Source organism: Protopterus annectens, chromosome 9.part0 (assembly GCF_019279795.1).
Source record: "Protopterus annectens isolate FY-2018-M chromosome 9.part0, PAN1.0, whole genome shotgun sequence".
Lineage (NCBI taxonomy): Eukaryota > Metazoa > Chordata > Ceratodontiformes > Protopteridae > Protopterus > Protopterus annectens.
This window is the reverse complement of record NC_056743.1, coordinates 1,237,739,848-1,237,767,417: the sequence shown is the minus strand read 5'-3', so window position 1 is coordinate 1,237,767,417 and position 27,570 is coordinate 1,237,739,848. Positions and strand designations below refer to the sequence as shown.

The 27,570-nt window shown below is 40.6% G+C and overlaps 1 protein-coding gene across 1 annotated transcript in view; it reads left to right on the top strand.

The window, feature by feature from the left end:
- Positions 1-14,243: 14,243 nt before the first annotated feature.
- LOC122811966 (V-type proton ATPase 116 kDa subunit a3-like) overlaps positions 14,244-27,570 on the top strand; it is a gene marked incomplete in the record, with an annotated part of 518,494 nt that continues 505,167 nt past the window's right edge. Inside the window, 1 exon segment of the mRNA XM_044084165.1 lies at positions 14,244-14,320. Coding sequence (XP_043940100.1) covers positions 14,257-14,320 — 64 coding nt within the window.

The window sequence follows — 27,570 nt, the reverse complement described above, 5'->3', positions numbered from 1 at the left end:
CTCCTACAGTACTTATTACCTTGATACGGCACTCTTGTCATAGATAGTACCCCAAAAAAGGTAACCCCCCATTTCACGGTCACCCACGTCCCCCTGAATCTTTTTAAAGTTTTTGTCTATCCTTCTAGCATGTCGAGGGATCAGTTGCTAGTGTCCTCTCCTGCTCAGCTGGTGAACCTGGGAATACTGAGGCAATGTTACAATTGCCTCATGTACACAGACAACCCTCTCCTCCTCCCACAAAACACAAATACATGCGAGAGATGCAACTATACGGCCAAACTGGAGGCTGAGCTCTCTCAACACAGGACTGGCAAGACCAGTCAGGAGGAGAAGGTTACCACACACACTATAGACCCAGTCTCACATAGCACCATTACAACCTCAAATCATACACATAAACACACAAAGACATACTCGGAGGCTCTGATCAAAAATCTACCAAAACAGCAGAGGCCACCAAAGCAGACACCCAAACAACCACCACCTCAGAACACAACACCTGCAACACATAGACCTCACAGTCAGAGTGTCAAACAGTCACAGCCCTTAAGGCCAAACACAATGCCAGACACACTAGTCATTGGTGACTCCATAGTCAGACACACTGATGTCACGCTCACCAGACTGAGTAAGGAGAAGGTCACAGTAAGCTGCCTGTCGGGCGCTAGAATCCGCCACATAACGCAAGCACTCAGGTCTCTCAACAGCAAGTACAAATATGACTCAGTCATTGTCCACGCTGGTGTAAACGACCTGAGACGTACCTCCTTGGACTACATGAAGAGAGACATTGAGGAGCTCTCTGACTATGTAGCCCAGGCAGGTATGACCCTGACCTTGAGCAGTATCCTACCTTCACCAAGAGTGATGCCACAATACAGAGATAAGATGATCAGCTTTAACAATTGGCTTAAACACTGGTGTCATTCAAAGGGGATCCAGTATCTGTCTGCCTGGGATGACATGCTGGACAAGCCACGCTGCTTCAAGGGACGGCTTGCACCTGTCACCCTGGGATTCGGATATTGGCAAAGGCTCTTGCCACCCCATAGTGCCTTTTTAGGCAAGGCTCAAATTCTAAACCTACCACCCTAGAACACAAAAAGGAAAAAACTAAGGGTAATGCTGCTCAATGCCAGAAGTCTCAATCTCAAAATGCACGACTCGAGGCCCTTCTCAGTATGGAGAACATCGATGTCTGTGCTGTGACAGAAACCTGGTTCAAGGCTCCTGAGAGCACCCCAGCGCTATCAGGTTTTACCTCATATCATGCGTTCCGCCCCAAAATCCGGACAATACCAAGAAAGGAGGGTATCCATATTCATTAAGGACACCCACACCTCAAGACTGGTGGCAACGCACGATGCATCGGAGACCATCCAGGTGCAATTAACCATAGGCAAGACTGCTCTGCAAATTGTAGCATGTTACAGGCCACCCTCACAAACTCAGGAACCTCACATGGCCTTCCTGAAAACACTAGAGGGATAAATGTATCACCAAACACCATCATACTAGGTGACTTCAATTACCCTAATATAGACTGGGAACACTACTCAAGCCCAAACACCCTAGCCCAAAAGTTCCTGGAATTCATAAACTCAAATGCCATGGAACAACTAGTCACCATCCCACAAGAGGAGATAACATACTTGATCTCATCATCACGAACATGGGAGCACAATGTTCAACACCGAAGTATACCCTCACTGGTGAGATCAGATCACAAACTAATCTCGCTGGAGGTCCTCATCCCACCCCACCTGAAATAAAAAGACCACAGTAAAGAACTTCTCAAAAGCCGACTTCACACTTCTAAAGACTAGTGTGGTCTCCTTTAAGGCCCCGAGCTGGTGGAAAACAGTACTCAAGCCGCTGAATCACTTACAGGCGCCTTCTACCAGCACCTGCAGGACTGCATGGATAAGGCAATCCCAAACAAAACAAAGACTCTTAGTACCAAAGGCAAGCGTCCAGTCTGGTGGACCCCAGCCATAAACAAACTCTACAATAAAAGGAGGAAGCTACTACAAGATACAGCAAAATCCTTAAAAGGTAAGACACCCTTGATCACTATAAGTAAAAACTAAGAGCTCTCATAAAATCATCCAAAGCAAATTTCGAGAGAAAAATAGCTAAAGACTCAAAAAGACAATCATAAGGCCTTCTTTAGCTATGTTAGACACCTAGGAGGAAACTCCCAGATATGCTCAGAACTAGTTCAAAATGATGTGAAGATTACTGATCCTACAGACATTGCCAACATACTGGCTGACAGGTTCAGTGCAAACTTCTCCCCACCCCAAAAGGAGAGATATCTATACCAAACGATTGCAGCCCCCAAACATCTCCAGCGCCCAAGTGAGAACTGCTCTCTCCAAAGCAAAAACACAGCATCCATGGGACCTGATGGTGTCCCCGGCTGTGTGCTCCACGAACTCAATGAGGAATTAAACCCACAGCTAGGACAGCTGTTTAATCAAAGTCTTACCTCTGGATACGTACCCAGGGAGTGGCGCACTGCAACTGTGGTCCCACTTCACAAAGGCGCTGCCTCCACCCACCCTGGAAATTACCCGCCCATTAGCCTGACAAGCCTTATCTGCAAAGCCATGGAGAGGATCATAATGGACCTCATAAATAAAGACATAGGGAATTTGCAGACTTTGGATCCAACCCAGTTTGGCTTTGTCAAAGGCAGATCATGCCTTTTAAACTTGGTTGACTTCTTGAAACAGTCACCAAAGCCATTGACGAGGGAAAGGCAGTCCATACAGCCTACCTCGATCTGGCTAAGGCCTTCGATACAATACCCCACTCGGGTATCATTGAAAAACTCATCAGCTTAAATGTTAACCCATACATCACAAGATGGGTTGCAAACTGGCTGAGTGACAGAACCCACAGGGTCAGAGTTGCTGGCGCCATGTCAGACTCAAAACCTGTCACAAGTGGTGTCCCACAGGGCTCAGTCCTGGGCCCACTCTTGTTTGGCATCTACTTTTCCAAGTACAAGCAAACACAGGAGGGTTATGGCTGACAAAGTTTGCAGATGACTGCAAACTGGGCCATAGTAGAAAACACATCTGACACAGATATCCTTCAGAAGGGTCTCACAGAAACGGATAACTGGTGCCAGAGCCACGGCCTGAAGTTAAATGCCAAAAAATGCATAGTCATACCCTTTGGGAAAAACAAGGTTACCCCTAGCTACCAAATAGGTGGCAATCCACTGAGCACAGAAGAAGTTATCAGGGACCTGGGGACCCAGGTTGATAGTAGTCTGTCATTCGACACCCATGTAGCTAAAGTAGTTAGGAAGACTTTCTACATTGCCCACCTTATCATGAAGGGATTCTCATCTAGATCAAGGGAGGTCATAGTCTCCCTTTACTCATCACTCATCAGACCAATGATTGAATACAATGCCCCATTTGGGATGTATCTGACCCGACACCTGCAGCAGCTGGAGAGGCCACAAAAGTTCCTCACCAAAAGGATAAAGGGTCTCAAAAATCTGTCCTATGCTGCCCGACTGAAAGAACTCCAGCTCTATTCAGTCGCTCACCGCTTGCGCAGAGGTGACCTTTGCCTAACATACAAGGCCATGTCAAACCCAGATTTGATGAATATGCTTCACCTCAAAAAATCTAGATCCATCAGAGCCACAAGGGCGGAGACTTAAACCTCGACACGGCTATTAATAGGACGTGCTGGAGGGATAGATTCATTACCCAAAGACTCCCTATGCTGTGGAACAAAATCCCGGTACATGTGAGGCAGAGCACCTCGCTGGCCTTGTTCAAGAGAAATCTTGACCAATGGATGGGAGATCGCAGATATACCCCAGGGATTACCTCAGTGTCACTGCTCGACAGAGGCACAGCAAAATAATGGGTATAGTTCCCCATACTAAAGGGGTGGCGTAAGCCACAAAACGATGGGCTAGGCTTGTAAATGCCCTCGGGCAGATAGCCTAGTATAAACCTATGAACCTATGAACACACACACACACACACACACACACACACACACACACAGTCAGATGGATTACAGCAGTCTGTTAATGTGGGCATAATTTGAGTAAACTAAAACACAAGAACTACATTTTTATTTATGCAGTTAGTTTAGACAAGTAGGTGGGCTAAGGCTAAGCCTGAAGATACCTGTTCTTATTTTATTTTTATTTATTTATTTGTTGATGGATTGATTCATATCAACCTTTTCACTCATGATCTATGACAAGAGACAATCACAGAAATGCTTTATTTGGCTTACACTGCCTCTATAATGACGTACATTAAAAATACAGTATCAGTGTAATAGTGGTCTGCATTGTCCATTCAGGAGTAATGGGCTTGTCACAAATGAGAGTCAGTTTTAGAAGGAGGGGAAGTGTAGTACAATTTAATTGAAAACAAAGTTTAATTTCAAAAATAAAAGATGGCAGAACAGATAGAGAGCAAATGTAAGGAGTGAGGTCATTTTAGAGGTGGGGGCAAGGAGTTACTAGACTACTGGCCCTGAGGCCCTTATAAGTGATATGAGTTTAGCTCATGTATAGACAAATCAGCACCCGCTGCCCCTGTCCAGCAGGGGCACGGGTAGAATCCCAGGGATGTATTTTCTATTTCCTATCCAGTTATCCAGGTTGCACTTAAAAAGGGTAAATAGGTACTCTGCATGATGTGAAGATGGAGTCTATTCCACAGATGGGGGAGTCTCTGGAACCAAATCAGTCCCACCAACAAGTCCTATTGATTTCACAGACCAGGTTGAGGCCGTCTGTGCGGGTTACTTGAATTGAGCTTGACTTGTGGATATGCAGCAGTCCCACCAAGGTGGGATCCGTGATCACCTTGTATGCCAGACAGAGGTCACTTCTGAAGAGTCTATATGAAACAGAGTAGAGGGATACGGCTTTTAGCCTATCTGTGTATAGTAGATTTCTTAGGCCCTGGATTCTCCTGGTGAGGAACCTCTGTGGTCTCTCCAGCTGCTGCATGTGCTTTGTGAGGTACATGCCGAATGGGACATTGTACTCGATAATGGGCCTTATAAGGGCCAAATGCAGGGATGTTATGACTTCCTTGTCCCTGGATGAGATACCCTTACTTATGAGGTGGGCCATGTAGAAAGCTTTCCATACAATGGAAGCAACATCGTGGTCAAACATCAGGTTGCTATAAATCTGGGTGATCAAATCCCTCATGACTGACTGCATGCTTAGGACGTTGTTATTAATGTGATAATTTGTGGGGACATCACTCTCCCCAAAGGAGATGATGATGCATTTTTTTTGTATTTAGCTTGAGGCCATGTTTCTGGCACCAGTCATTTATTTGGGTGAGACCCTCTTGGAGGATGTCCATGTCACTAGGGGAATGCAGACTTAGTCAGCCATAGCCCACTAGTTTTGGCCTGCACCTCAGAAAAGTATATCCCAAATAACAGAAGCCCCAAGACCAAACCCTGGGGTACGCCACTGAATACGGGTCTACTGCATGAGGTGGCTTCCACTATTTTGACTAGGTTCTATCAATGAGCCAGTTAGCTACCCCTCTGGTAACATATGGATTGATGCCTAGTTGAGTTTATCTAGTATGCCTGAGTGGGGAATAGTGTCAAGGGCTTTGGCCGGGTCAAGGTAGGCGGTGTGCACTGTCTTCTCCTCATCCATGGCTTTGGTGACTGTCTCAAAAAAGATGACCAAATTTAATAGACATGACCTCCCCTTGATGAAGCCAAACTGTGTAGGATCGAGTGTTTGGAGGTTGCCAATGTCCTAGTTAATGAGGTCCATGATAATCCGTTCCATAGCCTTTTTGTGCTATCAGTGGCTTATAGGAATACATAATGTGTTTTGTTGGGAGTACTCTGTAGCATTTGTAGTCGATTGTTGCTCTGTGCATGCACCCCATGGATCACTAAGCAATTTGTAATCACCATATAATATTAGTGATATGCTCATCCCTTGCTCCCTAACACTGTAGTGTTAGCACATTCTACAGCCAGGATTTACTCCGGTCTGTCCCCAGATATTAGTTGATACCATTTTCCTGTAAATTGTTCTGTTTCAAAAATGTGTGTGCAGATACCTTGTAGTAGCTCGCATACATGTCTTACTACTAGCATCCATCTTACATTTTATACTTTAAATATTAGAAACTGTCTTTGTGCTGGGATCTATCTTAACATTTTATACTTTAAATTATTTAAATATTTAAAATATTAGAAACTCATCTGCCTGTTTATTTGAATTGCTGTAATATAGTTACAGTTTCATCACCTGCCTCCATGCCATCTGAGTGCTGCAGCCTCTGCAAGGTTTCTTAAATATTTGGTTGTATAGTATCTCAAATGTTTGAATTAACTTTGCAGAATTGTTTTTTTAATGGTCTTTTTGAACATGACTAGTAATTCTATGTAAGGTGAATGAAGTGGTAAGAAAAAAAATATTTTGTATTTAGTTATAATGGGTATGGGAAAAGCTTTCCTAAAATCAAAAAAAGATAAACCAAAGACCAAACCAGAACACCAAAGACTGCTCACACTAGCTAGAAATTCTTCTGATTAGCAGTGTAAAGCACCAAATATTTTTCCTGTCTTTAATGGCTCTGGCTCATTTTTAAGTAAGTCTAGTTCGTCCCTAAGCTTTTACTCTTGTTCCATAGTTAGTGCAATAACTATGGTCCACGCACACACACACACACACACACACACACACAGACTGTTTGCCTTAACTCACTACTGAACATTGTACCCTTTCTGTGGAAACAACTAGCAGTTGTTAGTCAATTGATTACTAAAGCCAACAGCAGCTTGGGATTCCTCTTTTTTTTTCATTCTTAACTGGCTGATGGTGGACATCTCCCTCACCTTTTGGGAGCCCCTGTGAAGTAAGTATAGTTGGGATACCCAAAACTGATTTATAAAGCTCACCCACAGTAGGACATTGGTATTACTAGTCTCCACTGTGATACTCCAACAGTGAATGAGGAATCCAATTTTAGAGGTTGTTTTTACAAAAAATAATTCCTTCTGGGGACTACGTCTACTCTGCTCAAGTGCACTACTCATAGCTGAAATTCACTCTCCACCCCACTCCCATTCTTACCCACCCCCATATTATTTAAGCTATAGTTAAATGGCCACTCCTTCATCTATCCTGTAATCACTCCCACCTTTATGCTCTTTTTTAACACTCATCCCATTTCTACCCAGCTATATTTCCTTATTTCTTCCCACATATAACAATCATCCTACTCCTTCTTCATCCTTATCAGTCATCCCACGTTCACCCTCCTTTATTTCTATGACACAACTATCACCTCTAGTTTCACATACTACACACACACACACACACACACACACACACACACACACACACACACACACACACACACACACACATGCAAACATATGTTTCCTGTATATCTCCATTCACTCTAAATTAATCCACATTTTGTCTCCATCAAAAGCTATACTAGATTAAATTAGATAGAGTGTGACTGCTGGACAGTCAGTGGATTACTAACGTGGTTGTCCTTAATTAATGTGTTTCTGGTTTGGAGGAAGTGAGCAATGAATTAATTTGTGGTATTTGTTGGTGAGTTTTCAGGTGCAGGGGTGGTTTGTGGAGTTTCCTTGGGTTTAGTAGGTTGTGAACAGATGCCCAAAATAGTTTTGGATTATGTAAATAAATTTGTTATAGGTCTAATGATAGATTTATAGACAGACAGGAGTTTTTGGTCAATGCATCACAATGGCTGACTGGGAACATAGTTGTGTAGAATATATTTAGTGCCAGACAGGCAGATCGATGCTGGATAATTTTATAGGTAGTAGGAGAAACTCTGTATATATTAGTTGATGTGTCAGTTCTAACCAGTTTTGGCTTTTCAATGCTATAAAGTCGTGGGTTCTGAAAGGGCTATGTGATGCAAATTTAGCAGCTTTGTTATAGCATTGTTCAAGTTTTAATTTTTGTGAAGCCTGGAGGTTATTAAGGATGGCAGCACCATAAAGAAGAACTGGGAGGAGTGGTAAGTGTAGTTTTAGTTGCATCGGTGAAAAAGTTTTTAGCTCTGTAAAACATGCTTAGTTTTTGATGAGTTTTTCTTATGCAATTTTTATATGCAGGTAAGATTATCACCCACTATCACCCCTAATAGTTTGCTATGAGAAGTGACTTCAATTGTTGTATTATTGAGAGAGGACTTTAAATTTATTTTTTAATGAGAGATGGATTTAGGGAAAAAAATAAGTAGTTTGGTCTTTTTTGGGTTGAACATGAGTTGTGAGTTACGAAGCCATGTTTCAGTAGCCACTAAAGCACCCTGAGTAATTTTTGGAGGTGTACCATGTTGTTAGATGTGCAAATGAAAGTGGAATCATCTGTGTATTGTATTATAGTGGCTTGTTGTGTGGCAGTATAGAGACTGTTGGTAAAAATGTTAAAGAGGAAGGGACCAAGGATAGAGCCTTGTGATGCACAGGTGGTGACTGGGAGGTAAAGAGAGAGTGCAGAGTGCCATTTTAATGACTGATACCTATTGGATACATAGCTTTTGAACCACAGAAGGGTGGGCTGAGAGAAACCTAGTGAGGACATTTGAAGAAGATGTTTGCTGTGACAAACTGTGTTGAAGGCTTTAGACAAGTCTAGAAATAAGGAAGAGACTAGTTTGCCATTATCTCTGTCTTTACTGACAGTATATGTTTAGGTTTAAAGAGCAGTGCTAGTACTATGGGAAGGACAGAAGCATGTTGCGTAGGGGATAGGAGTTCTTCCTGCAGGAGATAGTGTAGAAATTGTTTTTTGAAAACATTTTTCAAGTATTTGGGCAAGGGGAGATAAGATTGCTATAGGTCTAAAGTTATTCACATGTGTTGAATTTCCTCCTTTGTGCCGAGGGATAATGTCTGAATTTTTCCAGAGACAAGGAACATGGGATTCCTGGACTGACCTATTTATAAGGATTGTCTTTAAGCATTATATTTATATAATGAAGATCTAAACAAATATACAAACACACACACACAAATATATATATATATATATATATATATATATATATATATATATATATATATATATATATATATATATATATATATATATATAGGTTTGCTATCACAGTCATAAAACCCACAGCCTTGAAAATCATAATTCTTAAACCATAATATCGAAAGAATAAAATGGCCTTAAGGTTTAAGCAAACTAAATTTTCTAAATAATAGAAAAAGGCAGATGTGATTCTTTATCTAAGCAAGTGAAATCAAGGCACAAACTACAAACGCTTAGCTTGTAAGGTGACTCATCAGAATGAAAGATCAATCATATGCAAGCTAAAAGCATAGAACCAACATGTTCGATCAGAAGAGATCTGTCCATATGGCCTTCTTAAGCCTTAAACAAGATATTTGACACTGTACCACCCAAAAAGTTAGTGAATAAATTAGAAAGGTTTGGACTGGATTCTAAGATAGAAGCACTGGTAAAACACTGCTTGATGAGGAGGATGCAGAGGTTCAAAATCAATGCAGTTCACTCAGATGAAAAGACTATTAACATTGTAAGGTACCACAGAAATACTGCAGATAGGCCTTTTCAATTAATTTGTAAGTGGCATAGCCTGAAAAGAAAACATTGCGTTCTGCTTATGACACAAATTAATGTAAGAAAGATTATGTTTAAAAACTAATAGAAAAGCATACAGAGGACTTGACAAAACTGGAGGAATAAATAATTATGGCTATTTGTTAACTGGGTAGAACCACTGTATGCACAGTCCCTTTTCAGAGATAACCTGGAAGCAATGCCTGGTTAAGTAACTTGTTGAAGGTCACACAGGAAGCAAATGAGAGCTAACGGAATCAAATCCAATACCACAAGAACTACAACTTATACCCCCTAATCTTCTGTGCCAGTATGTTGTGGTTCAAAGATTCATCCCAGTGAGGTTCAAGTATCTAGCGTAGCACCTGGAAATCCAGCAGGGAAAGGGAAGACTGGCTGGATAGTAGCCATCTCTTCTACTTTAAGGAGGTGTCTGGAGTTGTCTGTTTCAAGAGCCTCTACTAATGAATAGAAGAAGGCTAGCTGAATGTGCAAAAATATGATGACAGCATACAGTAATGCAACACTGATAGTGGTCACTATGAGTGGAGCTAGCAGTTGCCTATATTTCTAGTTCAACACATTAAAGAAACTTGTTGTTAGGTGAAAAAGTGAAAAAAAAAACATCAGCTGTAGTTGAAGGTGAAAAAGTGAAAAAAAAAACATCAGCTGTAGTTGACAACTACCTATACCTTTCAACTGTCCATATTTTTGCAGAATGTCCAGATTTTTTGGCTCATGTTTTTGGTCTGTTTCTCATAAAATTGTGGTTTTCTGGAAGATCACTGGCAAATCATTGAGGCTGAAGTCAGAAAATAATGGCAGACATTTTAGTTTCAGACTTCATATCTTTCAGAAAAATTATGCAAAAGCAAAACCTGTTATTGCATCAACATTCTAAGGCTGTAAGAGCAGTATTTAAAAAGTGTCCCTATTTTTGGGCCTTTGTCACCCAATTATATGTGGCTTTGTCCAAATGTTGTGTTCTAAGAGGTTGAGAGGCATGACCTCAATCTCGGCTTCTTCTACTCCAGCCATAGGTATGGACTCTAGAAGGCTAATTGGAATGCAGTAAATAGAATGAAATGAATGAATGCCTCAACATGGCACCATTGGGAATGGATGGTCAAGATGCTGTGGAAAAAAAATAAAAAACTGAATGAATGAACAAAAGCATGAAAGCTTAAATCGACTGCAATAGTGCATCTAAAAAACAAAATTAAGAAATATAAGAAAATTAAAAAAAATAAAGGGGAAAGGTGTACTCAGTCAGAGGGGAAGTAGTAATATCAAAATCAACAAAAGAAAACGAAAAAAAGATAACGGGGGTAGTTATAACAACCAACCTTGATATTAAACAGGCAATTTGAGAACAAGAAGGAAGGCTTGTGGAATACTGAGATGCATAAAAAGTGGTGCTTGCAGTAAGAACAAATTATAATTCTGCTATGTAGCCAGCAAGCTCCTGCTGGTGTCATCTCTATAAATATGGAGACTACATCTTGTTACGGACATAAAATACAGGCTACATGTAAAGAAAGATAAGACTGGAGAACCGTGGAGAAATATATTATGTGAATACCATACAGACATTTAAGTGTCTTAACGGAATTCATAAGCTAAAAGTGTCATATTTGCAGAAGGAATAGGCAAAAGAGGACACGATTATGATTATTATTATTATTATTATTATTACATTACTGAAGAGGTAATAAGATCAGAAGTTGTGACAGAATTCAAGGATACAATGAATTTATATGAGAACATTTTTATCAGTGGAGTTTAGGAAGGAACTAAATTTTTTAAATGTATTTATTTATTAACCGGTTAAGTAAACTGGTCCTTCTCAGACCCTTTTCAGATATGACTTGAGCCATTAAGGCAATGATAAAGAATGGCAGATATCTTTCCATAAAGTTACCCTGCTACTACGATTTGAGTTAAATTCCTAAATTCAGAATCCATGATGCTAATCATTACACCATGGAACCATCATGTAACCACATAACTTTCAACTGTCCAATTTTTGCCTCATATTTTGGTATATTCCTCATAACAACCATCAACTAATCCTAAACCCAAAAAAGATACAACTAATGCTATTCCAGCCAACTAAACACTACGACCCCATGTTCATCATCCTTTCAGCCAATAACACCCTCATCACCCCAGTAACCCAAGCCAAATTACTAGGTGTCATTATCGACCAACAACTTACATTCAATAAACACATGTCCCAAACCATTTCCAAAGTTCATAAAAAGCTAGGATGCCTGTATAGTAGCAAGCAGTACCTCACCCTCAAGTCCAGGACTACCATTGCCAGAAGTAATCTGTCATCAAAATTGCTTTATGCCTGCCCAGTTCTAACCAAAATCAATAAATCCGACCTGAACAAATTCTCCACTTGCTACAATAAAATAGCCAGGTTCACTGCCAATACTAAATCACGCTCCCACCACTGTCAATCCCTACTCAAGCTACTCTGGCTAGAATTCCCAAACCTACTGCGCTACCACCAACTCATCATCACTCATCAAATTCTGTATCAACCAGAGAGAACCCCTGCCCTAGCTGGCATAGTAAACTTCCACAACTCCAGCAGGGAACTACGATCAAGCAACAAATCCTTGATCGTGTTAAATCCATGCAAGAACAGCTCTGGGGAAGCCCTATTCTCCTATGAGGTGGCTAAAGCATGGAACACTCTCCCACCTGACCTCAGGATATAAACTCATGCAACCATATTTAAGGACCTCCTAAAAACCTACCTCTATGCTAACCCCCTTTGCTAATGCAAAGACACCACCTTACACCCCTCCAGGCCACAAGGAGAACAATCTCTTAAGCCCCAATGCTCAAATGATACTCCCACCTAGATGCTCTGTACATTTTTTGCACATTTAGTAGCATTTACCTACTTCTGGGTACCTCATGTTCATATATCGTACTTCTATTATTATACTCGGGGATCTCCTGACCGAATCAAGAATTATGCTGGTGCTTTCTAACTGTAAATATTTGTAAATATGGACCTACTTCCTGGCACCTTATGTGTCTATCACGGTACTATCACTGCAAAGTCACTGATCCTCTGACTGTATTGTGCTGCTCATGGGGAATTTTTCCTGTCTTCCTTTTGCTCACATGTCAACATACTTACCACTTGGATTAACCTATGTACTATTACTTTTTTATTCACATATATGATGTGTGATGTGATGCTGTTCATTTGATATGTGATAAGTGATGTGTATTATGTTGCCTGTTTGATATTTACTGTATTTTTATTCACACATTAACATAGCTACCACATGTATTAACCTATGTATTTTCCAACATATTAACCTATGTATTGTTCACCATACTACGTCTTGGAGCTTTTCTCCCCAGGACTCCACTGAAAAAGGACACCTGTTGTCCAGTCAGATTTATTCCTGGGAAAACAAATGTTAAATAAATAAATAAAATGAAATGTGTGGTTTTCTGTCAAGTCACTGAGGAATGAAGTCGTGAAATAATGACATACATTTGAGTTTCAGACTTTTTATTCTTCAGAGAATGCATGCCTACATAGATCCTGTTATTCTAGCTACTTTCTATGTCTATAAAAGCAGGAGGCTTGTCAGATGGCAAGAGGTTGGCATAATGGTTAAGGTGTTTACCTTGCAAACACAAGGTGCAGCATTTGTTTCTCACATAAGATAATTGGCTAGGCTTAAAATGGCCCACAAGGGCAACTAGCCTAATACTAATCTATGAGTATTTAAAATCTGTTCCCATATTTTGACCTTTGTCCCCCCATTATTTTAGGCTTTGTCCAGATTTCTTGCACTAAGAGGTTGAGAGGTCTTTGTAACCATCTTACCTAGTCAGTAAATGAGAAGCGTGCCATGAACTTTTTTTACAACTGTCATAATGCTATATTTCTGTAATAGAATACTGTCTGTGATTCTACATATGTACATAAATACATACATACATATGATAGAGGCAGCTCAGCAAAGGGTACCAAAAAAAAGGATGCATTATTTGTGCTGGAAATCACAGAATGGGGGACTAGAGATGTTTACAAGTGTAATCTTGAGGGAAAAAAGTATGTGGGGGCATGCTAAAAAGACTTAATTGTCTCAAGGAGATTTTCTGACAACCTTGCTACCTATCTTTCACAAGCTAAAAAAAGAGATATACAAGAAAACAGGGCACAATTTGGAGGTACAAGGAAGGATGCTCAGATAAAAATAAAAGCACAATGAATGAATAGGGCAGCAGACCAACTCGTTAAGAGGGACTCGGAGAAATAGTTACATAAGATTCACAGTTTCTCAAACAGGCAGTATGACTGGGCATTATATATACTACAACTTATCTGCTAACAGAATTTGTGTTTGCCAGTTATGAGAAATATAACAAAGTGCTTTAGAAAACTGTGCTTTCTTTCATATATCAAAACATAGAATAAGAAATGTGTTTTAATTTTTTTCTGTTACAGTTCAACACTGCATAATCAATTAACTTTACTTAGGCTGAGAACCGGAGAAAAACTTCCCACCTAAAAGAAATCTGAGAAAAAGAAAGAACAGAGGAAGTGGGTCACACTGACTTTAAGAGGTGGGGCTAATGAACTTCACATGATCTGCAGCAAATTTCTGGACCAGGAAACTGCAAGCATAGTGAAAGGTTTAAAGCTTTGCGGTATGCTTTCTTCATTTTTAGTTTTATGTGTAATTTTTGATAAGTTTCATTTCTGGGCAATGTGTATCTTCTTTAAAACTCTCCCTTGCCCTCTTTGAGAAAAAAATAGAAAAGCATATGTACAACAAATTTGATTCTACAAGGAATTCAGCAGCTACATTCCAGCAGTGAAATACACAGAAAGTAACCAACAGAAACTCAGCGCTAGGAAAGAAAGGCAAGTCTAATGCAGTCTTTAAATGTTGCTTCAATATTTAAGTGAAAAGAACGTATGTATTAGTAGCATTTTTGTGGGTCGTTTCATCTTTTTGTTTTTACAAGCCATGTGTAACAAACACTCTAGGCATATTTCAAGTTTCCATTTTGCTTTGTCTTGTATTAACAAAGGCTTTGTTTTCCTCCCTCAGTGCATTTTTTAATACTTGGAACTGAAAACATCATTAGAGTCATTTTGTATACCATACTATGCATTTCTATGGAATGCTTAAGAACATCTCTGCATGCCAGAACCTTTGGAGAAATCTTTACCCTGTATTTTTTTCTTCTTCTATATGTGATTAAACCTGACCTATTACATGTTTGAATGAGTCATAACAACTGTCTGTGCTTCTGTATCTGTTTAGTTGCCCCATTCCTTACATGTAGTTTAAGATGTAACAGTCTGAATGAGCAAAAAATTCAACAGTAAGACTAGTATTGTGTACCCATTTTGTATTTAGATTACATTTAATGGGAAATTATCATCAATTTCTTTTAGAAACATTATTGATTTTGCTTTTGTTAAGGTTCTAGACCATGTAGATTTATACTCTTGTGCATTGTATTTTATTATGTCTCTGCTTGCAGGATTTCTTTTTGCTATTTAACTTTTGTTTTGCTATTTAAGCAAACTGACTTGAAACAAATACGATGCTTTGAGAATCAAACCCTCGTGTATAAAATGTGGCTTCTTAGTAGCTTGTAGCCATATCCTTGCACTCAGTGCTGCCAGTAAAAATGAATTCAATACCTGCAAAAAAAAAAAAATACCCATGTAGAAGCATGCTTTGGAACAATGAAGCATTGTGATAGCTTTCATTGGACCAAGATAGGTTTTATGATACAGCCCACCTGTGCTTTTGGACTGTATGATTCTGACTCCTTTGACAGGAGCTAATATTAATGGCATGTGACAATCTTAAAATACTCATATTTGCTTAGGAAAGAGGAATTGAATAAGTGATCACTTTTGTATTAATAGAAACATTAAAAAGTACTATTGCGAATGAAAATAAGTCAGGGCAGATATGACACAAGTGCCTAATGGATTTGTTTGTACATCTTTGTATTTCTTCCTCTGCAAACTTAGGCAGAGTTAATGGCTTGTCAAATATCTTCAAGTCTTTCCTTGTCAACCTTATTAATAGAGCATTCCTCACGAGCAGATGACTTTCTGTGTTGCAGAACCTGTTTTCTTTTTGGGTGGGAGGGGTGAGTTTGCACTGCCACTGTTTTATGCCTATTATTTAAATGTAAAAGGGAACTGAAAACCTGGAGTTCCTCTTTTGCATTTTTATAAAATGAACAGGACAAACCGATGAGGTCTATGATGAAATTATGTAATTTCTGAAAAGTCAGTTGCAAAAGCATTCTCATTTTTGAGTACATTTCCAAAAGAGGATAAGTAAGGAGATAAAGTACTGTCACATCAAAAGAAACTAGGAAATTGTGCAAAAACTGTCCTTTTTTCAGTTAAGACATTTGCAAATAATTCTTTTCAAAGGTTCAGTGTCAAGGTTAGCAGAAACTAATTGCAAAGAATATCAGAGTAATGTGTGCCATCTGGTATAGACTGGTTAAGTAAATCTGCACACATTAAACTAGCATAGGTAAGCTATATGAGAGAGAGATTGAAAACTGAGGGGCAAGATGGATACTGGGAGGGTAGAGATGGGGTTAGGAGACTAGTTACCAGGGGGATAATTGGATACTGGGAGAGTAGAAACTGGCTTTGATGACAGAATTAAGAAATAAGGTTTTGAAAGTACTGTGTTGTGTGTCAAAAGGTATCTGGGGAGATGATTAGAGCGAAGCCAGAATGGCGAAGAGGTATTTGAGTACAGCAGTAATATGTGACTGACTGTTACTGAAGAGATGAGGTCTATTTAATTTGGACTTTGTGACTGTGCCTGAACAATATGTGGAGATGGGGGTAGGGGTGAGACTAAAACCTGACATTTCCTTGCATTGTGAGTTTCTTTTGAAGAAATGCTTTGTTTGTGTTATTTGCAGGTTTTACCCTGCTGGCTCCACCTTCCTTCGTTCATTTAGCTCATTTGTTCCTCCTACTGTGTGAGAGGCATGCAGTCTATTCATTCTGCATGGTGGTGAGTCAGTACTAGGGAAAGGGCCAGTCTGCTGATCTTACTAACCCCCCCCCATACCTGACTCCCTCGTGTTGGTGGCTTGAGTGCTATATCAGTGCTCATATGAGGGTGCATGCATGCCATAACCATGTTAATCTTCCTCCTTAATGGCATACTGCGGTACAGCGTGGACTTCTAATCCTGTTCCATTTCACAGTACACTGTTAATCCTGCAAATGTCTCTAATATGAAAAGTTGAACCTTCTACCCCCCCCCCCCACACACACACACACACACGCAATGGGTTAAGTGGAATTGGGCTCTCATTCTCATCTTCCACCACCTAGCCCCTTTTGTGCTCTTGCTACTAATCAAACACTGATCACATGGTTCATAGGACTTTATCATTGTGCACCACATGCTCACTCTTTGAAGAAACCATGCTTTTTACCTTGTCAGTTTGGTTAGCTGCTAACGTTTATGCAGTCTTTCCTATCTTTTTATCTAAAGATTTTGGAGGAGATGGTAACTGCCAAACTAGGCTAATACCTAATGAAAGCCTACCATTGCATGTAGCAATGTAGTCTGGGCTCAGGAAAACCTACTTGTGTGTTTGTGTGTGTGTATATACTGAATATAGAAAATGCAAATAGAAAGCAGTGAAGAAATGTGTGTCAGGCTCCTAGGCAGCAGTACACTTCCCCGTGATACAGTTGGCTGGGAGCACATGGCTGAAGTGACATTCGGAGATATTTAGCTTTTACATATTTCGAGTGGGTAAGGAGAAGCACACAGAGCCATGCACGCACCTACAATAAATGCCTACCAAACATTTGTGTGTGCATTGCAAAAAGGCTAAAAGATTTTGCTACAAATTTCAGAAATGCTCTTTCTGATGAGATTTTAAGTATGCCTATGATATTCTGTGGGAAATATGATTTATATGATAAACTGGTATGTGGTGGTCGTGATAAAATGTCATTTTTCTTGGCAATTGTAAGTTTAGAAAGCATGGAGGAAGAAGGATTGTATAATAAGAAATGGGAAGTTAAAGTTTTGTAAAGATTAAAATTGGCCCTCTGGCAACTAGTGGGGAGAGTAAAGGTACCGTATTAAATAAGATTGTGTGTGTGCAACATGGAGAAAATATTTCTTTAAAACTTTTTTCTATTTCCCTTTGATTTTTTTTCTTTAATGTTGTATATATGTGAACATGTTAATGTGTAAGTAATCCTGCTCTTTTTTAATTTTTTTTTTCCTGATAAGTGTACTGGGATATTTTATATCCACCTCTGTTGTCGCCAACTCCTGCAGATGGCACTTTTAAATGTTTCATTCAAAATGGCAGTAATTTAGGGTTCTGCACCCCACTTAATTGATTTTTCCAGCGTCAAAGACACACGTGCATAACTGGTAAACCACTGATACTGGTGGTTGTGGTGGGCTTTAGAGAACCTTTGTGCCATCTGCAGATTAAGAAGTTATTTCATTCCCCAGTTATGTAAAGGGAGTATTCAAGACCGGAACCTCTGGGTATTTTCTTCTGGTGTTTATTTGGCTGAAAGTGACTGTCTGCTTTCACCTTGTAACCATCATAATTATGAAGAGTGCTTAGTTTATAACAGTGGTATTGAAGGTGATCATGAACCCTGGACTACATGAAAAGAGACATAGAGGAGCTCTCTGATTATGTAGCTCAGGCAGGTATGACCCTGACCCTGAGCAGTATCCTTCCTTCACCAAGAATGATGCCACAATATAGAGACAAGATGATCAGCTTTAACAATTGGCTTAATGTCTGGTGTCATTCAAAGGGGATCCAGTGTCTGTCTGCCTGGGATGACATGCTTGACAAGCCACACTGCTTCGCAAGGGACGGCTTGCACCTGTCACCCCTGGGATTCCGGATATTGGCTAAGGCTCTTGCCACCCCCATAGTGCCATTTTTAGGCAAGGCTCAAATTCTAAACCTACCACCCTAGAAAACAAAAATGGGAAGAAACTGAGGGTAATGCTGCTCAATGCCAGAAGTCTAAATCTCAAAATGCACTCACTCGAGGCCCTTCTCAGTATGGAGAACATCGATGTCTGTGCTGTAACTGAAACCTGGTTCAAGGCTCCTGAGAGCACCCCGGCACTATTAGGTTTTACCTCATATCATGCATTCCGGCCCCAAAACCCAGACCACACCACAAAAGGAGGGGGTGTATCCATATTCATAAAGGATACCCACACCTCCAGGTTGGTGGCAATGCACGAAGCTTCGGAAACAATCCAGGTGCAACTAACCATAGGCAAAACTGCTCTACAAATTGTAGCATGCTACAGGCCACCCTCTCAAACTCAGGAACCCCACACAGCCTTCCTGAAGACACTGGAGGGTATAAATGCATCTCCAAACACCATCATATTGGGTGACTTCAACTACCCGAATATAGACTGGGAACATTACTCAAGCCCTAACTTTCTAGCCCAACGGTTCCTGGAGTTCATAAATTCAAATGCCATGGAACAGCTAGTCACTGTTCCACGAGAGGAGAAAATATACTAGATCTCATTATCACAAACATGGGGACAAAGTGCTCCACACCGGAAGTATATCCCTCATTGGTGAGATCTGATCATAAACTAATCTCACTGGAAATCCACATCCCGGTCCCCAACCCAAACAAAAAAGACCACAGTGAAGAACTTCTCTAAAGCAAACTTCACACTACTCAAGACTGGTGTGGTATCCTTCAAGGCCCCTGAGCCAGTGGAAACCACAACCCAAGCTGCGGAAGCCCTTACAAATGCCTTCTATGAACACCTCCAGGACTGCATGGATCAGGCAATCCCAAATAAAACCAAGACTCTTTCCACAAAGGGCAAACATCCAGTCTGGTGGACCCCAGCCATTAACAAACTTTACAATAAGAGGAGAAAGCTATTACAGGATAGAACAAAATCCATAAAAGGGAAGTCACCCCTGATCATTATTAGTAAAAAAATACGAGCACTCATAAAATCAACTAAGGCCAATTTTGAGAGAAAAATTGCCATGGATTCAAAGGACAATCATAAGGCCTTTTTCAGCTATGTTAGAAACCTGGGTGGAAACTCCCAGATATGCTCATAATTAGTCCAAAATGGTACAAAAATCACTGAACCCACAGACATTGCCAACATACTGGCAGACAGGTTCAGTGCAAACTTCATCCCCCTCTCCCCCCCTAAAGGAGAGATAACTATCCCAGCAGAGTGTAGCCTCCCAGACATCTCAAATGCGCAGGTGAAAGCTGCTCTCTCTAAAGCTAAAAACACAGCATCAATGGGACCGGATGGTGTCCCTGGCTGTGTGCTACACGAGCTAAATGAGGAATTAAACCCGCACATAAGGCAGCTGTTTAATCTCAGCCTTACCACAGGATACGTGCCCAAGGAGTGGTGTACGGCAACTGTGGTCCCACTCCATAAAGGCGGTGCCTCTACGGACCCTGGTAATTACCGCCTCATAAGCTTAACAAGTCTAGTCTGCAAAGCTATGGAGAGGATCATAATGGAGCTCATAAACAAAGATATAGGGGACTTGCAGACATTGGACCCGACCCAGTTTGGCTTCGTCAAGGGCAGATCATGCCTTTTGAACTTGGTCGACTTCTTCGAAACAGTCACCAAGGCCATTGATGAGGGAAAGGCAGTCCATACAGCCTGCCTTGACCTTGCAAAGGCCTTCGACACAATACCCCACTCTGGTATTGTAGAAAAACTTACCAGCTTAAATGTAAACCCATATGTCACAAGATGGGTTGCAAACTTGCTTAAGGACAGAACCCACAGGGTTAGAGTTGCTGGCGCTATGTCAGACTCCAAGCCGGTCACAAGTGGTGTCCCACAGGGCTCGGTCCTTGGCCCCCTATTGTTCGGCATCTACTTCTCAGAAGTACAGGCCAACATGGGAGGACATTGGCTGACAAAGTTTGCAGACGACTGCAAACTGGGCGCCATAGTGGAAAGTGCATCGGACACGGATATCCTTCAGAAGGGACTCACGGAAACAGATAGCTGGTGCCAGAGCCATGGCCTGAAGTTAAACGCCAAAAATGTATAGTCATACCCTTCGGGAAAAACAAGGTAACCCCAAGCTACCATATAGGTGGCAATCCACTAAGCACAGAAGAGGTTATCAGGGACCTGGGGACCCAGGTTGACAGTGGCCTTTCTTTTGATACTCACGTTGCTAAAGTGGTTAGAAAGACCTTCTACATTGCCCACCTGATCATGAAGGGATTCACATCCAGATCTAGTGAGGTCATTGTACCCGTGTACTCTTCACTTATCAGACCAATGATAGAGTACAATGCCCCATTCGGGATGTATCTCACCTGACATCTGCAGCAATTGGAGAGACCCCAAAAGTTCCTCACCAAAAGGATAAAGGGACTCCAAAATCTGTCATATGCTGCCAGATTGAAGAAACTCCAGCTCTATTCAGTTGCATACCGTCTGCTCAGAGGTGACATGTGCCTGACATACAAGGCCATGTCCAACCCGGAATTAATGGACATGCTCCACCTCAAAATATCCAAATCCACCAAAACCACTAGAGCAAGCGACTTAAACCTTAGCACGGATATAAATAGGACGTGCTGGAGGGATAGATTTATCACTCGGAGACTCCCTGTGCTGTGGAATAAAATCCCGATCCATGTGAGGCAGAGCACCTCGCTGGCTCTGTTCAAGAGAAATCTTGACCTGTGGATGGGAGATCATAGGTTTATCCCGGGAATCATCTCTGTGTCACTGCTGGACAGAGGCACAACAAACTAATGGGCACAGTATTTTTTCATATAAGGGGTGGCGTAAGCCACAAAAATTTGGGCTAGGCTTATAAATGCCTTGGGGCAGATAGCCTAGTATAAACCTATGAACTCTGAACTTCTCACCATAAGCACAAATGCATTTATTTTTAGTTACCTTGTTGACCAAAGGCTATCTCTGCTTATCAGGTAAGACCCAAGGTGGTACTTGTACTGAATAGGGGACATTTGGCCAGACCCCTGGAAACTTCCCTCTCTTGCTCTTTCTTTTTCCTCCACTAAGTGCTGTTAGATCTGATAAATTCAGCAGACGTACCAGCAACTGTAGCAGATCAGGCTTCAGTTTAATATCTCATCCAAAGGACTGCACACTCAGGAGTGCAGCACCCCACCACCACCACCATTACCACCAAGTACTTGGTGTGGGAAAAGAACCCACGGCTTTCTGATCTTCCAGCACCAAAGGCAAGTATGCGCTTCCTGTTGAACACTCATGCTGCATCTCTGTAGGTAAGATAAAACCTGTGATAAGACCAAAGAACATGTGTTATGTTATTTTTCTTAATCAGCTATGTGCCAGCTTTTAGATGTTTATACAACGTGGTTGAGTGGAGCTGTCATCCGCTTTCTAGAGGGTGTTAGTTCAGCAGTCTCTAGGGAAAACCTCATAGATATTGAGAACAGGAGCAAGCAATCGGGGATTTCAAGACATGTACCCTGGGAGTTACAAGGACATTGGAAATGAATACTTAACTGAAGGCAGTGATTATACTGTCAGCATAAGGACATTGGAAATGAATACTTACTGCAAGAGGTGTTTTGTACTGTCAGCATAAGGACAGTGGAACAAATACTTACTGCAAGTGGTGATTATACTGTCCGTATAAGGACATTGGCAATGAATACTTACTGCAGGCGGTGTTTGTACTGTCAGCACTGGCAAAAAGTACTTATTGGAGGCAGTGGGTATGCCATTAGCATAGCCGCACAGAACACTAACTGATATAAAATGGTGTACATCCTCCAAGGCAGTAAATGTTGATAACTGTCCTAATTATGATACAGGTCTTTTCCAAGGATGATTTTGTCGATGATCATAAACTCAAGCAGTGCACCACTGTGTAACCTTCTGAAAATCACACAACTGGAGGCAGATTAGGTTTATTTTCTTTAATAAGCATGTTAGTTGAATAAAAATAATTTGCTTGCAGAATTTTTGGATGGGTCAAAATGTCTCCATGCTTTAAACAAAAAGAAAGTGAGAGAGAGAGAAAAAGCATAATTTCACAGTTCTTGTAACGCAGTGTCACTTTGAAGTATAATTTTCATTAGTCTGATCTGTTGAGTCACTATACAAAAAACAGTTTATGCTAAATGCTTAATATGTAATACAAAGGGCCATTGAAACCATGGTCACCTGGCGATCTCCTACTTATTTATACGGTATTGTCAGTCCTAGTCTGAGTACACCAGAGGGCTGAAGGTAAAATTGCACGCTGTTTATATGACTATTGAAAAGCTGTAAACATGTAAATGAAAAAAAAAGTAGGCAACATAATTCCTCTGCCTGTTTTGTGAAGGACTGAGCTCCAATCCCTACAAAATCCTAGGGAGATTTGCAGTGTAGGCTCATACAAGTTTTTCTGCAAGCTTTAACTCTTCTGTATTTGAGTCAAAACAAAAGGGAATGGCTACAGTGATAAAGCCCCCAAGTCAGTAGTGGGGTCAATTTTTTCTCATGCCCATTGGCTTATTGTTTAACACACATGTAGAACATGTGGACGTTCAAAAGACATGCGTTGAATGGGCGTGCCTTCATTGAAGGTTGGGCGTCAGGCTGGCAACTCCACACCATAAAAAAAAAAACTGCCAATCATTAGCAGACCGGAGCTCCACTGTGGCGACCCCTAACTGGGAAAAGCCGAAAGACAAACGGCAACTTTTTACAGTGAAGAAACAGGAAAGTTGTCTCACACACACAACTAAATTTATAAGCAGGCATAGTGTTCATTTTGAAAAAAGGTGTGATATAAAGAACAACCTGGAGAAAATTCTAAGTGAGCCAAGAGCCACAATTTGCCACAAAGTTATGGCATGCTCTAGTGCCCTTGTAAACCACTTTCTGTCTCTTCTACATTGAGTCTGCATTCCCAAACTAGTAATTCTATGATTTCTCATTTTATTTGTAGTCCTCTGGCTTATCCTCTCTGAATCGGTCATGTGATGCAGGCTTATCCTTTCTGCATCAGTCATGTGATGTAGTCCTAAAGTGTTGTGATTGCCTTTCCTTTAGAAATACCTTTTTATACCAATTCTAGACAGTGGTACTACCTTGTGTTTTGCTTTAAAGCAGAACTTTGACCAGGGCCGGTGTTAGCATTTTGAGGGCCCCCAGCAAATGTTAAGTGATGGAAGTGCCTAGGGAGCCCCCAAAGAGTATCACCCTGTCACTGTCTGCCACCCCTCCGAAACGGCCTTTTAGTTCATGCTGCAAACTTTTAGAAGTAGTGTGTACAGAATGACCTGTAGCTACAGTGCAACAGGTCTATATTTCACACTTGTGTTCTCCCATCTCTCAGAGAGACATTCGCAGTTACTGGTATTTTAGTTACAACAATGCTACATTATAGCAAGCCTATGTATGGGTGTGGACTTATGTGAAATGCTGTCTATATGCTCTAAAGTGTATTTTACTTTTTTTTTTTCTTTTTACATAATCTTTTCATGCAATGGTGGCTTGAAGAGAAATTATTATTAAGGAAAGAAATTCATTGTTGCCGTTCAACATTAGTTTTACTTGCATCCTTTCAACTCGCCTTTCCTGACCAAGGCAGTACAGTAATAATCATTTAGGTAGTAACCCAGTTAAGCTAGGGTCTAAGAAGCCACAGTATTATAGGTGTTCTGGGATGCATTTTAGAGCATTTTTCCAATCTCTTAATTCCGTGGTGTCTTAAACAAAAATCATGAGTAAGAAAAGAATTTCAGCCTTTTTATATATTTTTTTTTATTTTATTTCAAGGAAGACACAAGTTGTGCCCAAGGCTTAATATTCAAAGATGACAAAATAGCAGTTCACAACAAACTAACCATCCAATTGTTGTCTGGATACATAGGTCCAATCTGGGAATATGGTCTGCCTCCCTAACACCCCCACCAACCCTCAAAAAAAAAAAAAAAAAAAAAAAGTCACTGCCTGTGCATCCCTCTGGTGTTAGACTGGGATAAAAGCAGAGTTTCAAACTGCCAGTCATGTGTTTCAAGTGAGTGCTGGCATACATATACATAGCATGCGTCCTCACTCCTCAACCCTACCCATCAAAGGCAGCTACCTGTATACATGCCTGATGTGAAATTGAAAAAAATGATTACAGTAATGTATTTTACTTTGTTTCTGCTAGACAGTACACTGCCCCTACACAAGCTATAGTAACCTTCTTTGTAGACCTCTGAGGTCTGTGAGAAAAGTACTAGAAACCATGATTACACTGTCCTCAGCCCAAACAAAAATTTGTAATGACCTCATGTGCAAAACTCTATGGTTTTACTGTAATTTAAGTAACCACAACCCCCCCCCCCAAAAAAAAAAAACCTAGAGCAGCTTTCTGTACACTCGCATCTGAACAGGGCTGTTTTTAGAATGGGTGCAGTTGGGAGCACAAGCCGTTATTAGTTTTATCCTAACAGGGTCAGCCCTGTTAGGTTAAAGACTGTAGTCAGAAAATTAATACATTTTTTCCTCATATTTCTCCAGCCAGCAACAGCTTTTGTGTGGGCCCTCACACAGTCAAAATGGTTACGGGAGCCCCCTGTATCAACTTATACAGTCTAGGGAGGGGAGGCCACCAGACTCCTTTAAGATTGAAGTGTCTGAATCTTCTGTAATATATTTTATGCATTACTTTTAAAAGATGATTAAATATTTCGCTGATACCCAGAAGAATGATGTACGAGTCCTAGCATTATTAGGTATATGCAGCGATAACAATCAGTAATAGTTTTTACAAGCACACACAAAAGCCATAGCAATACTAGTTTTGTACTTATTTCAACAAATAGCGATACATTGTGCAACACTGGTACTGTCACACCAGATCAGTGAATGCTGTTTAGCAGTTGTCAAACAGCAGCAGGGTAAGTCACTTTTCTTTACCTTGGTGAGGAGTAATGCATACCTGTCACTGTCTCTGATTACACAGACCTTCCTTTATTTTGTTTATAATTTTGATCCGTCCTTCATAAAAAAGTTTGATTTGCAAATAAGTCATTCAGGGATACAGACAGTCAATAATTCCAGGTATCAGAGGTTTATACTTCTTATTGTCCAAAAAATGCATGTTGATGCAAACCGTGTTATTTATTCTGTTAACTTTTATTTAAGTGAACAAGAGTAGTATTTACAACATCTTCCAGATTTTGAGCCGTTGTTCTGCTATTATGTTTGGGATTATGCTGAATTCTTGCGCAAAGTAGTTGCGAGTTGTAGTGTCTGGTATTCTAACAATATGTATAAAACTCCCTGAAAAAAACATCCCTGAAGATTAGAATCGTCAGCTCTTCTTAAAATACAAGGTTTGCACTCAAATTAGTCACTCCGGCCTGCCAATCTCTCTCCTGCTTACCTTGCTTGTGTTCATTACCAGCTTTATCCTAACAGGGAGCCTGTTCAGGTTAAGTAATCAGGAAATTAATACTTTTTTCCTGTCCATCAACTGCTTTTGTGGGACCCCCTCCTAGTCGAAGATGATTAAGGGGCCCCTTGTGGCCATAGGTATTTAAACCTGGCTATGTTGTTGGTTTTAGTGGAGAGAATATCCACCAATCAGGGTTCAAGTAAGCCAGGGGCACTATGGCAGTGGCAAAATATTTAATGGGATTGTGAAGCCTGTTACTTGATTAAAACACTGTTACAGTAAGCAGAGATATCTTTGAATTTTAAAGAGATAAATAATTTAGAGTTATTACCCAACTGGTTCATTAAGTATACACAATTGCTGTTCTAGCTTTTGTTAATTTGACAGACATGTTACAAGATATCAAGATAAATAACTTGCTGTGGTTGGGGGGGCCCCCAGCGACCACAGGGTTCACTGGTGCCTAAAGCAGTCTATAACCTTGACACTTCTAATATCTGAATTTGATCCTCCAGAATTGTTTGCCAAATTCAGTCTTGTGATTCCATTACTGAACCACCTACCTGATGACTTTCTATGAGGTTTAAAATTCTCAGCATGTGCTGGGTTAACCACTAAAAAGTGGGAGACTGCCCTGTAATGTTTCCTGGCTTCATGTACTTTGGGGCAGAATAAGCAAATTAGATTTTCCGTTCTTATTGGACAGCGGATTGAGACACATTGCATGTATTTGTGTAATTTCACCATAAAATCAGTTGTATCAAATGCTAGTAAGTGCTCCCCAAAGCACCTATAAAGCACCATACATGTAAGGGGATTGGCGTACACCATGCCTCCCTAGCATAAACAGACCTACACCAACACTAGGAAAAGGGACAAGTTTTGGGGAGAAAAATGTTACTTTGATTAAATGACATTCCAACAACTGCACTGTGTTGTGGCTGAGAAAGGAAAGCTATGGCTTCTTGGTTCCATCTTTGAGCAGTTAACTTGGCGGACGTCTAGCCTACTATGGCTTCTTGAGGTCCTTGCTTACAATATAAATGTCATGCTGTTTGCTTATATCAGTTCAGTGACCTTTGTAACTTAATGTGAATCCTGATACTGAGATTAGAATGGTCTAGTACTGAATCAAAAACATATCTGAAGTCCCATTCAACAATGCAGTGTTCCCCCACGCCCATGTGGTGTGTAATCCTGGGGTGGGGCAGAGGGATGCTGGCCTGTTGTCACTGGGATCATATGTAACACCTAAAACAGCTAATCGTGTAGTGTTTTCAGCTTAAGAAGTTTCCATCAGCTCTTCCTGTTTTGTCTGTGCTCTTGTCACGCACCTTGGGTAATAATGCAGATGTGTTGAATGTGTCTCATAGTGCCTCATTGTAAAACAATGAGGAATGAATAATGCTAGCATAGTCTACTAGAGAAACAATGAATCTGCCTTCCCCACCTCTTTGCTCTTTGGCATGTTT